This window comes from Cibotium barometz, chromosome 3 (assembly GCF_041138505.1).
Source record: "Cibotium barometz isolate CiBa-2024 chromosome 3, ASM4113850v1, whole genome shotgun sequence".
NCBI lineage: Eukaryota > Viridiplantae > Streptophyta > Polypodiopsida > Cyatheales > Cibotiaceae > Cibotium > Cibotium barometz.
In genome coordinates this window covers 35,495,556-35,510,276 of record NC_141048.1, presented here as the reverse complement: position 1 = coordinate 35,510,276, position 14,721 = coordinate 35,495,556, and the positions used below count along the sequence as shown (strand labels likewise).

At 48.2% G+C, this 14,721-nt stretch overlaps 1 protein-coding gene across 2 annotated transcripts in view; it reads left to right on the top strand.

The window, feature by feature from the left end:
- Positions 1-1,371: 1,371 nt before the first annotated feature.
- LOC147640002 (bifunctional 3-dehydroquinate dehydratase/shikimate dehydrogenase, chloroplastic-like) overlaps positions 1,372-14,721 on the top strand; it is a 56,547-nt gene continuing 43,197 nt past the window's right edge. Inside the window, exons 1-3 of one of the 2 annotated variants that reach the window (XM_086776170.1) lie at positions 1,372-1,643; positions 9,453-9,558; positions 9,717-9,935. In XM_086776170.1, coding sequence (XP_086632296.1) covers positions 1,444-1,643; positions 9,453-9,558; positions 9,717-9,935 — 525 coding nt within the window. In that variant the 5' untranslated portion in view covers positions 1,372-1,443. The remainder of the gene's footprint in view (positions 1,644-9,452; positions 9,559-9,716; positions 9,936-14,721) is intronic. The other variant, XM_086776179.1, reaches the window with a different exon arrangement.

Here is a 14,721-nt window from a genome sequence, read left to right as displayed (position 1 = left end):
AAAATCAAATGCTTGTACTTGATTGACATGAAAAAACATATTATTTACTAAAGTCATCTTGAAAAATGAAGCATGCTAGTACTAAGCATGATTTGAGAGACTTTTATAGATATACTTGATACCAATCAAGTATTTTCATGGAAAAAACATGAGAGACTTTTATAAATGTACTTGGTTTTTTTAAAGATGATACATAAAGTAAGTATTTTCATGGAACAAGACACATGAGACAAAGTGATTCACAAGGTTCAAGTGTAATCTATGAGCTTCTACAAACTTTGATGTGATGGGGTGGTGAACACTAGTGCACATGGTTGATGTTGATCTTACATTTATATCAATGCATGTGACTAGTGTTGCTAGGTTGGGATTAGAAGTCGCAATAAAATATCAACACATATTGTAAGGCCCACACATTTGAATGGGTTGGTGATAGTGGTGCACATGGTCGATGTTGATCTTACACATCTATATGCAAGCACATGGCTAGTATTGCTAGGTGGAGATTTGAAGTATTGCTAGGTAGGCCCAAAAAGCACGAGAAAAAAAAGAACTTAAGCCGTGGCCTTTGCTAGGTCATAGAAAGGCAAGGAGATTATTTGATTGTCCTTGGGAAGTTGGAAGGCCACAACAAATGACATATGGGACCAATACAAGCAAATAAACCCAAAACGTGCTGTTCCTGAGGATCGAGTGAGCGAGGGCAAACAACAAAATCTTAGGTGATAATGCTTGTAAAATATTATGGCTATAATGCCCAAAATATCAAGGTCAATTTGTTTCAAAATTATGACCTTCTATAGAAATCCACTAGGAAATGGAGGATAAAATCAAAGAGGGACTCCAACTCAAAAACTAAACATTTAATGAGTGGAGTTAGAAGTTGCAAAGAGAAATCAAATCTCCTATGATGCCAAAAAGTGCAAGTGCACGTGCACACTACTACCTCAGAGTGGGATGGCCATTAATATAAGTAAACAAGCGGATGGGATACTCAAGAAAGGGTTTATTGATAATTGAAAAGTAGGCCAAAAAAGCACCGAAAAAAAATGGGGGTAAAAAAAATTGGCCTTTGTGAAAGAAGAAAGGGCAGGGAGACCGATCGGACAAGAAGTACAAGCCAAAACATAGGGCCAAGGGCTTGTTACAATTTACCAGCTTGACAAAAAATACACAAGCCACAGCTTTAAAAAGGGGCCCCTCTATAAGCCAAAAAAAAAAGAGAGTCCCAAGTACCGTCCGGGCTCCACCTGCTCAATCATCGCAGTCTGGTGTGAACCTGCAAGTCGCATCACAAAAAAGATTAAAAAAAAGGAAGCGCATACCCCCCCAAAAGAAAAAAGAAAAAAAGCATCTGAAAATGAAGGGGGTGGCTTGCAGTGGTAACATGGAACTTTCCTTTAAAAAGCAAAAGAGCAAGGACTTTCCGCCCTTGTCGTTGGCATGGATGAGCATGGCTGCTATGTCTGTGCCCCCCTCATGGCCCAGAGTTTGCCTGAGATGCTGGAGCAAATGCGGCTCGCCTGCGCCCAGGGTGCTGACATTGTAGAGCTTCGCCTTGATCACCTGGCTCACTTCAACCCCCATACAGACCTCCCCTTGCTCCTCACCGGGCGGCCCTTGCCTGCCATTGTCACATACAGGTATCCATTCCGCCATCCAAATCTAGAATTCACGTATCATGTATATATGTATCTATGCATGCATGCCATGCCCGTATAGTAGATCTTATATTCACAAGCGTACATTTGAATGTATGTATGCATGCATTTAGCCATGCCCGTATAGTAGATCTTATATTCACAAGCGTACATTTGAATGTATGTATGCATGCATTTAGCCATGCCCGTATACCTCTTGTTTAATCTTATATTTACGTGCGTACATCTGAATGTATGTATGCATGCATTAAACATTTAGCCATGCCCCTATACCTCTTGTGTATTCAATGTTTGTATGCCTGCTATCATGCCCTTATAGCTGGTCTTAATTAATGTGCATACATACATCTTTGTATATGTGTGTATGTGTGTGTACCTACCATGAACATACATACATACATATGTGTAATGTTGTCATATGCGTCAAGCTGATTTGGTCAAACACTTTGTAACTATCACCAGGTCATGTCTTACTATCACCAGATCATGTCTTGTGACTTGCTAGCAAATATTCGAGATGTTTGCAAAATTGATTTTTGGCTTCAAAACTAGTCTCGTTAAGAAAAGGTCAATTGTATGGCTTTTTAGACTCTTTTGAGTAAGAATAATTTGTTTCAAGGTATTAAGTTTTCGCAAAAACACTTCCAAGTAACTGATTCCAACACATGATAGTTCGAGGAAAATGTCATAGATGACATGACATGACTAGATGTCGATGCATACTATCCCCAATGGGATGAGCATGTCTTTTTGATAGTCAAAGTTGGGCCTCCTTTTATGATCTAAAAGAGTTGTTGATTGCACAATGTGGCTACAATGAGAGCTCAAATAGGCTAGCACAATGAGGAAGAGGAGCAAGTGTTAGATGCCATAAAAGGTGAAGTGACCTTGTTTATATAAGTTATAATTCAGGTCTCTACTTTCTGGGAACCATTTTTGAAGTCTGATACCCACTTTCAGCTTGTGAAAAGATCCCTCGGGCTTGCTTTGCAATCTCTGGTCAAGGGTGTGGCCTCATGTAGGGTTCCACTTTCAACATCTATCTAGTCCTTGTTGTGCGGTCCTCACTGCTTCCTGCTGCATGCAAACAGGGCACTGGAAGTTCGTGCAGCCTTGCTCCAAATGGCCTCGTCTTCCTAATCATATGTGAGTTTCTTGTGCTTTGATGCATGTCCATAGTGATGGGTCACGGATGGTGGATGTGAGTTAGCTCAAATGTGTCTAAAACAGGAATGAAACTAAGTTCTACCCTATGCTTCAGTAACACTTTTTTTCATTGCTCTGTTACTTACTGCTTGGACTGCAAGCAGCCTATGACAGAGTAGATTGGACCTTCTTGAAGGGCAGAATGCTATGAATGGGCTTCTCAGAGCCTTGGGTTAGAGGAGTACCAACTTGCTATTCCGTGGCCCCCAGTCAAGTGCCTATCTAGGGGAATGAGGAGAGCGTTGAAGCAGGGATGCCCGCTATCGCCCACCCTCTTTGGATTGTACATTGATGCAAGTCTCTGATTATGTAGACAGATTGGGAGGCCCAGGGGCATGCCTGGCAGGGGTGTTGATACCCATCTTGTTATATGCTGATGATATTGTTCTAATCTCAGACTCTCCAGAGGGACTACAGAGACACCTGGATGCATTACAGGCTTTCTGTGCGGATAGAGATCTGACAGTGAACCTTGGGAAAACCAAGGTTATGGTGTTTAACACCACACAGGCATGGGTGACGAGATCAGAGCCTCAGTTCACTTTCCGAGGGGAGCCGGTAGAGTACGTCAGGTCATATGTCTACTTGGGAGTTACTTTCATAGGACCGCGTTTCTCCCTGAAGGAGGCAGCAGCAGCTAGATTAGCTCGAGGGCATGCAGCCTTGGGGGCACTTGAGAGGCAGTGTGCACACATACAGTATCAGGAGCCACGCACCAAATTGTGGCTATTTGATACGCTTGTCACACCGACCCTCCTGTACGGAGCTCCAATTTGGGGGCCTAGTATACATCACAGATCTCAGAGAGGGACAGATGAGGGATGGAGGCAAATGGAGAGACCACTGATTATGATGATTGCCCGCATGATTCGGAGCAAATCATCAGTACCACATGAGATTGTTCGGGGTGAGCTGGGTGCCCCACCAGTAGTAACCGAGGCCCTATTCCAGGCAGTTACCTTTTTACAGCGGCTATGGGAGCTCCCTCAGCAGAGGTACTCCCGTTTGGCATTGACCTCATCCATACAGTTGGCAGAGGATGGAGATACTCATTGTTGGTACGCTGAGATGAGATCATGGTTTGACCTACATGGTTTGCGGATAGAGGCACTACCACCCTTTCAGTACAGTCTGGATTGTCCATTTTTGGATCTCACCCGCTCAGAGCAAAACTGCGTGATCAGGATGGATATCATCAAAGTGGACATAGAGAGGACATGGACAAGCCCCGTTGAGCCCTTGGGCACGAAAATGGCTCATTACAAGAGCCAATTTCTACACCTCTCATCGGATGATTTTATCACCCGCCCGGCGTACATGGATGTACACCTATCACATGGGATACGTTGTGCCATTGGACAGATCCGGACCTCATCACACCAGTTGCGGATTGAGACAGGGCGATATGTGCATTAGATCGTGGATGACTGCATTTGTCTGCTATGCTACCAGGAGGTAGAGATGGCAGATCTGTTTGAGATGGCCGAGAGACAGGTGAAGATCCCGACACTCCCCACGTTCCCGGTGGACCGTCAGTTGGACGGGAGTAACTACGGCATATGGAAGGTTATGATGGAATCTGTTTTGGAGTCTTACCTCCTCGCTGATTTCGTCATTGTTGGGGTTCCACGGCCGGAAGTAGAGGAAGGGGAGTTACCGTCAACCCGAAAGGACCGGGAGACCCAGACACAGATGTGGGATCGTGTCAACGCCAGGGTCCGTTCGTTTATCTTTCTCAACTGCACACCACAGGTAATCAATCATGTAAAGCATATGACGCTGGCCAGAGGTATATGGCAGCATTTGGCTTCTCTTTACAAAACAGGGTATCGCCCATGAAGAGGATTTCCTTGGAAGTACAGATGCGGGTTATGAGCCCTGCAAAGTCGTTGACGATGCGGGAGCATATTAACAAGCTGTAGGCTCTTCAGCAGGAAGTTCTTTAGGTTGGGAAGGAGATATCGTCAGAGGACATGGCCATAACATTGCTGTCGCACTTGCCCTCTTCGTACTCAGCATTTTACTCGTCTTTGATTACCAGTGGCAAGCTCAGCACCATCACGTGGGAGGAGCTTGTGCCCATGGTCCTGGACCAGGAGGAACGATTCACGAACCCTCCTCAGGGTGGAGGTTCGGAGGCCTTAACTGGCCAATGGTCGAAAGGCCGTAACACGGGCAAAGGGAAGGCTTCGTCGGAGAAGTCTTCTGAGAAGAAGTCCGTTACCGACCGCGAGAAACTAAAGGCAGAGAGGACCTGTAATGATTGTGGCGAGAAAGGCCACTACTGGAGGCAGTGGCCCAAGCGGAAGACCGAGAAGGGTGAAGATTCCTCAGCAGCAATCATGAAGACTCCGGCTTTTGTGCACCTGGAGGTGGTGGACACCGATGTTTCATTTTCTTCAGGCAGGGAGGCGATTGGAGGACTCTCCGCAACGGATACTCGGGAGTGGATTCTCGATAGTGGTGCTTCCAGGCACATGACTCCTTCCCGTTCCAGTTTACAGGATCTCTGTAGGCTTTTTGGTCATTTTCTTATTGGTGATACATCCACTATCCCAGTTCACAGTGAGGGCAGGATGGAGATAGTTTCCCGATGGCAGAGGGGGGAAGCATTCCTCCCAGGTGTTGTATGTTCCGGCACTTGTTTTTCATCTGTTGTCAGTGCATCAGGTTTGCAAGACTGGCGTACGGGTGGAGTTTGATGAGCATTGTGTTGCTCCCCGGGACAAAGCAACAGGCCAGGTGGTTTGGGAAGGCGGAGTGGAGAATGGAGTTTACAAGCTTTCAGCACTCTCTCTCCCAGGTCCTCAGGTTTGTGATGAGTGGCAGTCTGGTAATGGCCACTTGAGTGTGGATATGCTGCAGGTGCGGGCTTTCCGGGACCAGATGGTGGATAGCTTGCCAGTAGATGGCAGCAGTTGGCAGGATCTTTCCAGTACTGATGTTGGTAGTTCTTGTGTTCGTCAGACAGAGGAAGCTGAACAGGTCACTTATGCTCTGATGTCTCGTAGTGTTCGGGACATAGAACCTCCAGTAGATGAGGATGTTCTTTCCACGGGGACCTTTCGGAAAGCCAGGCAGGTGGCAGGTCCTTACTTGCAGAAGGAGGTGGTTTCTCCAGGCTTTGTGGTTCCGGATTCAGAGGGGGTGGTTGACAGGTTTCATCAGGTTTCCAGGACTTGTTTGTGCACCGTAGCAGGTGTTGATCCTTGTGAGCAGTGTGATGTCTCTGTGACTCAGAAGCTGTATGGTTCATTGATCTGGTTGATGGACACCAGATTGGACGGGAGCTTCCTGATGAGGCAGTTGAGCTCATGGTTGCGGATGACTCTTTGGGAGGCAGGATTGCGCTTCCTGTGGTTTCTGCGGCGGTTTGGGGAGGAGATCCGGACACGAGGGGATCTACTTCAGGCCTAGGAGCAGGTTTTTGGAGCGGTAAGAGACGGTCATCTTTTGCCTTGTCGCAGACAGAGGCAGAGTACCGAGCTGTTTGTGATGCTGCTTGTGAGGTGGTGAGGCTACAGAGGTTGCATTGCAAGCTTGGGCTTCCACTGGAGGAACCCATGGTCATCCAGAGGCACTTTGTTCGTGAACAGATCGTTGCTGATGACATCTTGCTAGAGTTCTGTTCGACGAAGGACAGTACGGTGGACCTCTTCACGAAGTCGCTATCTCAGGATTTGCTTAGGCGGCACCCCAGCTCCCTGTAGGTGGTTTCACAGCCAGGAGCTGAGAGGGGGTGTTAGAAGTCATCTCCTGTCTAGATTTATACACCAGGGCCTTTGTTGTGGGTGTGCCCACCCTTATGAGGTGTTTTATCATTTTTCCCCACTCTCTGCATTTTTCCCTTATTTTTCCCATTTTTTGTGGCTTGGGAGGCAGCCCATTTGCTGGCCGACTGCTGAACTGGTCCACGACTCCATGCCAGAGCTGGCCGACTGCTGATGATCTGGCCGACTGGATGTGATGCTGGTCGTGGAGTTCTCAGGGCCAGTCGGCTGCCTACAGCAGGCCGACTGCTGCTATGGGGGCATATAAATAGGTCCCCAGCCCCATACCACTCAGTGTATCATATCGGGATCTTCTTGTGTATATCAGAGCAGAGTTACACGCATACATCTCTCTCTCTCTTGTGCTGTTTTTTTCTGCATGCGTTTTGCTCTTGTGTTCCCAGATCTGGTCATCATCTCCGCTGCGTATTCTGACAGTTTGGAGCATAGAGATTAAGGAAACCCGCTCCAATCCTAATGATCACCCACTACGCTCTGCCTGTGACAATGATGCCTGAATCAATCACTGCTAGTAAGAGCTGCTCATTGACTGAGATGCATACCCTGCCCTAGATCCCGGAGGGTCCAAAGGCATGGGACCAAAAGGTGTGGCTTCTGCCTTGGAGAATCTTCCCGCATCTGCGGGTGCGACCCTGGGAGAGATGATGCTCCTGAGGTAAGAGTATGTTAATAGTTCCACTGACTACGACTCTGTGAAGCTCCTTTTTGAGGATCCCGCGCCTCCTCAAGCATTGGTGTCCACCGAAGCCCTGAATATTCCATGAGACAATCTGCATATCTAAGAGTGGTGGGAGGTGGAACTGTCGGAACTGCCCTCTTCTCTGAGAGTCTTGGGTGTGGGTTTTAGGTCATGGTCAATGGGAACCAATAATCGGCAACTGACAAACCGGAAAGACTGCTATAGCTATTGATACCATTCTGAACTAGAAACCAATCAACACATAGGGCACCTTCGATAGTGAAAGGTAAGTAATCACAATCCGTCTCGAGGCAAAGCCTCGCTAGGTGGTCACGAATCCTGCCCTCCATGTGGACCCGCTCCATCTGGATCTTGGAGTAGGCGTACTGCCATCCAGACATGAAATATGAAGAGGAGCACCTCCAGGCTGGAGGACACCAACTCCTCGCCTTGATCCTTGTGGCTGGAGCCACCCAACTCCATTCGCGCAAGCGGCCAAAAATGAGTGAGCATGTTAGTAATCCGCAGGTCCTGCAGATGGTGAGAGCTCTCTACCGCCAGCCCATGAATGGCGCAAACACGGACTCCATACTCCATGCTGTTCTTAGAGCCGCGCTTAGGGGGAAAGAGAAGATCATCGCACCACCCTCTGGGGTGGAAGGCCTGGAGTGATATAAAACCACACTAATGTGGATGGGAGCCACCGTCTCCTCGAAAGTACCAGCTTCCTCTATGGGAAGGCATCAAAAGAAACTGTAATCCATGGGCTGCCCCAAGACTCAGGCGGAAAAAGGAGGAGGGGGGGGGGGCCGCACCGGAGAGGTAGCAATGGTCATCGCGACAAGCTCTGTAAAACAGTGAATCCCTCAGCGTGCTGGGCTGGTTTGCTGTCTCCTCTCCGGATCAGGTGCGGCCGGTGGATGGCGGGCATGCTCAGGAGAGGTGGATTGGGGGGTGTATGAGGGGGGTTCGACGAAGCAGAGTGGAGCTGGGGGGGGTTGTGCAAGGTGCATGAAGGGGCGCACAAGCGGAGAAGAGGGTGGGGGGCTGAAGGACAGATGGGAGGGGAGGTAGTGCGGGAGAAGGGGAGGGGAGCTGATGGCTGGTAGGCAGAAGGAGTGAAGAGGCAGAGGAGGGCAGTGCAGGGCAGGTGGGGGGCGGATAAGGGAGGCAGCACAACAGGGTGAGGGAGGGGGGCTAGGCGCAGCTTGTGGTAGAGCACAGGAGGGGGGGGGGGGGGGGGGGGGGGGGGAGGGGAGGGGGGGTGTTGCGCAGCACACAGGGACGTGGGGGCTCCTCCAGCTCGTGAGATTGACTATCGTTAATGATCTCCGACAACTTGGGCTGAGATCAGCAAGGGATTGACTACCTCTTAAAACCATGTTAGTTCTTAGTATTTCACTTCTTTATCTCACAACTAAGTGGTACCTTGAAACCACTTTAGGCCAAAGTGTTTCCCCGCGCCCCCAAAACCCCCCCCCCCCCCCCCCCACCCGAAAAAAAAGTAAGAAAAGGAAATCACCCAGAGATAAATTATTTATGTTGCTGCATTTCAAGTTGTTGTTTAGACAGCTTTATATTTGTAAATATAGGGATAAAATTTATGGTTCAACTCTCTCATGGTTGAGTAGCAATAGGCAGGGGATTATGACGAGAGCACTTTGCCATTTGGCATAACAACAAAAGAAAAATTTATTATCAACATTCTTGTTAAGGCTTTACCAAAAGATATCTTTTTAATGCACGCGCTTACTTTCCTTTTGACACCCTTTACTTCAGAGGAGCTGGCAGAGCCTTTGCTGGTTCTCCCCAAAAACATTGCAGAATGCTGTGGAGCATGGCATTCATCCAAAACATTGCACCTGAGGTGTTGGTTTATACACAGCCTCTCATGCATTCATCCCAAATTTTCTTTTGGGCTGCTTTGTCTCTATTATAGAATAGTGCAGGCTTTGGTAGCTGGTAAACAATGTAAACTCACTCTCCAGCAGGTCATGTTTCCATATCTTAAATGCGTGTATTACAGCCAACAACTCCTCTAGTATACCTATGGTAATCTTTCTTTCAAAGACATGAGAAAATTAACTGCGGCTCTTAATGCATTGCTGCATGCAGGCCAGAATGGGAAGGGGGGGAATATGTGGGAGATGAAGCTCCTCGTCTTGATGCTCTTCAGTTGGCATTTAATCTTGGAGCTGACTTTGTAGATATTGAATTGCAGGTTTGTTGTTTTGTGTCATTAATTGAGGCTTAATCAAGATTGTAGATATTTGCTTTCTTTTTTTCTTGCGTGAACTGCTAACACTGGTAAAACCTCATCGAGTTCCACATTTTTCACACCCTTTTTTGGAGCCTTTTTGAATTTCTGTACGTTTGTAGGCTGCGTCAAAGTTCTTATCAAACCTGCACGATAGGAAGTCAACCGATTGCAAGATCATAGTGTCTAACCACAACTTCCAAGCCACCCCATCAGCTGAGGAGCTTGGCTCTTTGGTTGCAAAGATTCACTCCTGTGGAGCAGACATTGTTAAGGTTTTGACGACTGCTAACAAGATAACAGATGTGGCAAGTGTCTTTCAACTTCTTTCCAGATCTCAGGTAAAGTCTCACAGGAAGAACGCTATGTGATAATGATCACTGGCTCTTTTTGGATGACAATGATATTTTTTTAAAATGGTTGAATTTATGATCTCAGCTTCAAGCATGGAAGTGCGAAGGAGGAAGTTCTAAACTTGATTATTGTTCCTTTGTGTACTATATCTTCTTTGAGTGGCAGTGACTGAGCTTTCTAGAGTGAGGTGCCCCACCCATCTTCGCTTCCCCTGCCTCTTTGCATTTTCCTATGCTATCTCGGACCCTTATCTCTCCCTGCTTGAACCATGTGGCTAAACTTGGATCCCTCTCACCTGGCCCTAGCTGATACCCATCACGGCCTTCCAGGTGCTGCTGTCCTCCTGAGTCCACCCAACCAAGTCTGCCTAGCTTGTCAGGTTGCCACTACCCCGCCTGAAGCATTTTTCCCTGTCCTTTTTCCTTCTTTCCTTCCTTCAACGCAGCATTTGTTGGTGGGTTTTACTTTTTTCATTCACTTTTGATTGCCTCTGCTTCCTCTGCAAGAGGGCTCCATGGGGCAGCTGCACTGACTCCCCAGGCGACATTCAATTTTGTGGCAGACCTCAGCTCCCTTCCACTTTAGTTGCTTCGCTTCTAGAAGCCATCACCTTGGGTTGTAAGGTTACTGGCAAGAGCTAATGGACTCTGTGACCATTTCCAAGCCACTCTGCAGGTGAGTAGGGGCGTATCACTGATTTCAGTTTCTTGGCCATGAACACATCCGGATTGAGTTTGACTCCAAGGATTTGGCAACCAGCATTGTACATAGGAGCCTTATCACACTAAATGGCGCTATAGTGTACTACATTTTGTTGAAGCACGGCTCCCTGGTCATTGTTTTGTATGTGAGGAGATGCAGCATTTGACTATGTAATGCCCTCATCCCCTGAGTGCTTCTAGGGGCTCTAACCCGCAAACTGATAAGCCTCCCCCCGTTTCCCTTATGGGCAAGCAAGGTGACAAACCTCCTCTCTGAGGGGCTCGTTTTTGAGTTGGGACATTTAAAAAAAAAGGTTGAAATTCAACATTCCTGAGTTTGAGTGCAAGGATTTCTTGTGTGGAGGAGGGAGAGCAGTTTTATCAGACATCATTGAGTTCTCACGCTTGGCCGAAGTTTTCCTTTTAGGGGACTTCAACGCCAGGACCCAGATCGAGCAGGCATCTGTATATGACCAGGAGGAGCCGACCATGGAGGAGAGAGACTTGGAGGAGGTTGGCATTCAGCGGGCATCACAAGAGAGAGGGTACATTACAGCATCAGGGAGAGAGTTTCTCGTGCTGGGGACCACACATGGCTTAGCCATCTTCCCATTGGCCTTCTTCCAGAGCTCTCACATGCTTCGCACATGGTGGAGGCTCGAGTACAGTGGATTACCTGATGGGATCTCCGGCTTTAGCCACATCCATACATGCCTTCACCATTCCCACCCGCCCCCTTGGAGCCGACTGTGCCTATCTCTCCTCAGCTATTCCTGATCATCCTGGCCATCACCACCCATCTCCCACTACACCCAGATTCACCTCCGCCGTGATGGGGACTCGACTTACTCCGACCATCTCTATCGACATCTAACATATGTAGACCCCAATCTTCCACTAGCTGACCTGACCCCTTTGCTCACCACAATCCTACACACCTCTGTAATAGCCACATTTCCATCCACCAGCCGATCCACCACCAGACCCCCTACTGCCATCATGCCCCAGGACGATTGGTATGACGAGGAATGCCGCACAACATGCGAGCGTCTCCTACATGAGGTTTGCGTTTGGCCCAAATCTGTGAGAGCGATGCTTAAAGGATTAACCAATACACGACTTGATGTAAGAAATGAGCACAAATACAAGGACTTATACCAATCTCTCAAAGCGGTGAATCGTAACGAGGGCTGGAAGAAAATCTGGTAGAAATGCCTACCCACACCCATCACATCTCCATCCATATGGCATACGCATGCACGATCCTTGTACGAAGTACCAGATCAGCCCCCCATCCCACCACCATCACATCCACATCCCATTACATCCACCTTCTTCACACCCGCCATGGTAGCCCGAGCCATCGGGAGACTAAAAAACGGTAGATCACAGGACCACGAGGGCCTCTTCGCAGAGCACATCTCCCATGTAGGGGAGACTCCGGCACCCCTCTTAGCCTCTTCGCAGAGCACATCTCCCATGCAGGGGAGACTCCGGCACCCCCTCTTGGTCCATGTGTTCAACCGGGCTCTTTCGGAAGGATTCCCACCCACCTCGACAGCCCATATCATCACACCCATCCATGAAGCTGGAGATCCCATGGACCCCAACGATAACAGGACTATTATGATTTTCCACACACTGGGCAAACTTTATGGGTCAGTACTTGAGATGGAGCTTAACACACTAGCAGAGAGACATGGGCACATAGCATTAGGGCAGGCATGCTTCCGCAAGTCATTCTCCGCTTTGGATCACATCTTCACCCTCTGAGCCATCGTAGAGGACTCAGGAGGCAGAGCATGACTCCGACGGGTTTGCTATTGCTTTGTGGATTTCCGCAAAGCCTTTGATACGGTGCCTCGAGCTAGACTATTGCAGAGACTCTAGGATTTGGGTGTACCATCAGACATGATCTAGGGGATAATTGCATTATATGAGTTGGTCATAATAGGGCGGGTGAGATGCCCAAAAGGATTATCAGAGGAAATCTCTAGTACCATCGGAGTGAAGCAAGGATGCCTACTGTCTCCTAGTCTCTTTGGCCTCTACCTTGACGAGATTTTGGCCTTCATTGATAGAGGAGGGGGAGGAGGCGTATCATTAGCAGCAGGGTAGGCTTCCTTGTTTCCATACTACAGGCTCTCTCAGGATGACAAGAACCGGGTGATCAGATATGATCTATTGGGACTATACATACAGGATATGTCACCATTTGGTCCCTTTACCAGCTTTGATCGGTGTTTTCGGGAAAGCCCACACATAGAATGTAACTAAGGTGAGAACGAGGATTTTCCATAGAAGGGTTAAGCTCAAGGATAAAAGCTTTAAAGCCTGGGCACTAAACATGAGCTTTTATGGGCCTTGAGTATCATTAAAAACCTTTATGGGCACCCTGCATGGATATGTGGGCCAGCGTGTGGGCCCACAAGGTTAGAAAAAGCTAGGCGCCCATCTTTGAAGGATATTTTTATAGTCTACACAATTAAAGAGGCCAAGTTATCATTTATAGAGGTGTTGGCTAAAAAAGCAAAGGTTTTGGACATTTTTAGCAGGAAGGCCACTTTTGGCAAAAAGGAAAAGCATGAGTACTATTTTAGGCTGGCTGGCTGACTCAAAAAGGCAGGGGCTGAATCGTTAAAAGGAGGGGCTGTTTTTTTAGGGGCATGCTCATAAGAGCATAGTGCCGACTACAGTAAACCCTACTCTCTATCTGCTGGTTGACACAAACAGGCCATACAGTGTTGATTCTCTCTCCTTGTTTCGCTCTTATATCTGGCCGACAGCAGACTGTTTACTGCTCTTCGCTGGTTGCCCTCAACCTATACTACTGCAGTGCTGTTTTTCCACTGCTGGCTGCTCACAAACAGGCCGTACAGCAGTGTTTCCTCTGACTGGCTGCCACAGAGGCTGACCGTACAGCAGCTGCGAGTCTTCTTTCTGCAGGCTGCTCTCCAAACTGGACGTACAGCTGTGATTTTTCTGTGTGTGGGGCCACACAGTAGACGGTTGTCCTCTGGGTTCTCTCGCGCTAGAACAGGCTGTGAATAGAGGGCTGTTTTGGGAGAGTTTTGGAGAATGTTTTGTGGCACTGACTTGGCCTGGCTTTTGTGAAGAGGGCTTTGTTAGAGTCTCTTGTATGCTATGTGGAAAGCTGCCCAGGATTTATGTCGAAAATCCAGTGCTGACTGCACCCTCGCCTTGGATTCTTTGTAAAAGCTTCTATGTAATAAAGGAGTTCCTACGGGGGGCTGGCCGTTCCGGCTCATTGTGCTGTCTATTTATATTCTTGGCTTCTTGCTGTATACTCTAGTTGTATTTGAGGTGTTTCTCTCTCTGCTGTTCCAGATACCTGGAGCACAACACATGAGCTACTCTCACACAAACGGCAGTACTACATGGCTACTTTCATGAGGCTTACAGAGGATGGTTTCTTATTAAGGGCCAGATATCTTGACATATACATGTCCTATGCCATGCGGATTATTGCAGTGGGCCAATTATGGGTGTCATCGCGCCGCTTGAGGTTAGAGACAGGGAGAACCATGCAGATACCTTGTGAGGAGAGGATATGCACTATGTACCAGTGGGAGGTCGAGTGAGCGGAGCACTTCATATGCAGGTGCACCGCATATTATGGGATTCGAGCGAGGTTCCACTATCTCTTCAAAGAGGGGTTTGGACCCTTATCCAGGATCATGGATTACCCAGATCAGCAGTGCCTAGGCCTCTTCCTACTAGAGCTTCATCGCCACAGAGACTCAGTGATTAGGGAGTCAAGACCCCGTGGGAGACATCTACCCCAGCCCCTGGCAACCATCACACAGTTCTTCCGACCACGAGAGGACGCCACACCAGCCATGGAGATGACATACCCACAGCCTCATCGAGCCACACATTCTGGAGTGCTTGACCCCCCGCCAAACCCTACTCTGGTGTGCCTCCTAATCGGGTCACAGCACTACAGTGAGCCCGTTGTCCAGACTACCTCGACCTCACCAGCAACACAGACATCAGCCCCAGCTTGAGGAGATCTTGGAGAGGCACATGCCACAGAGTGACCTTCCCATGC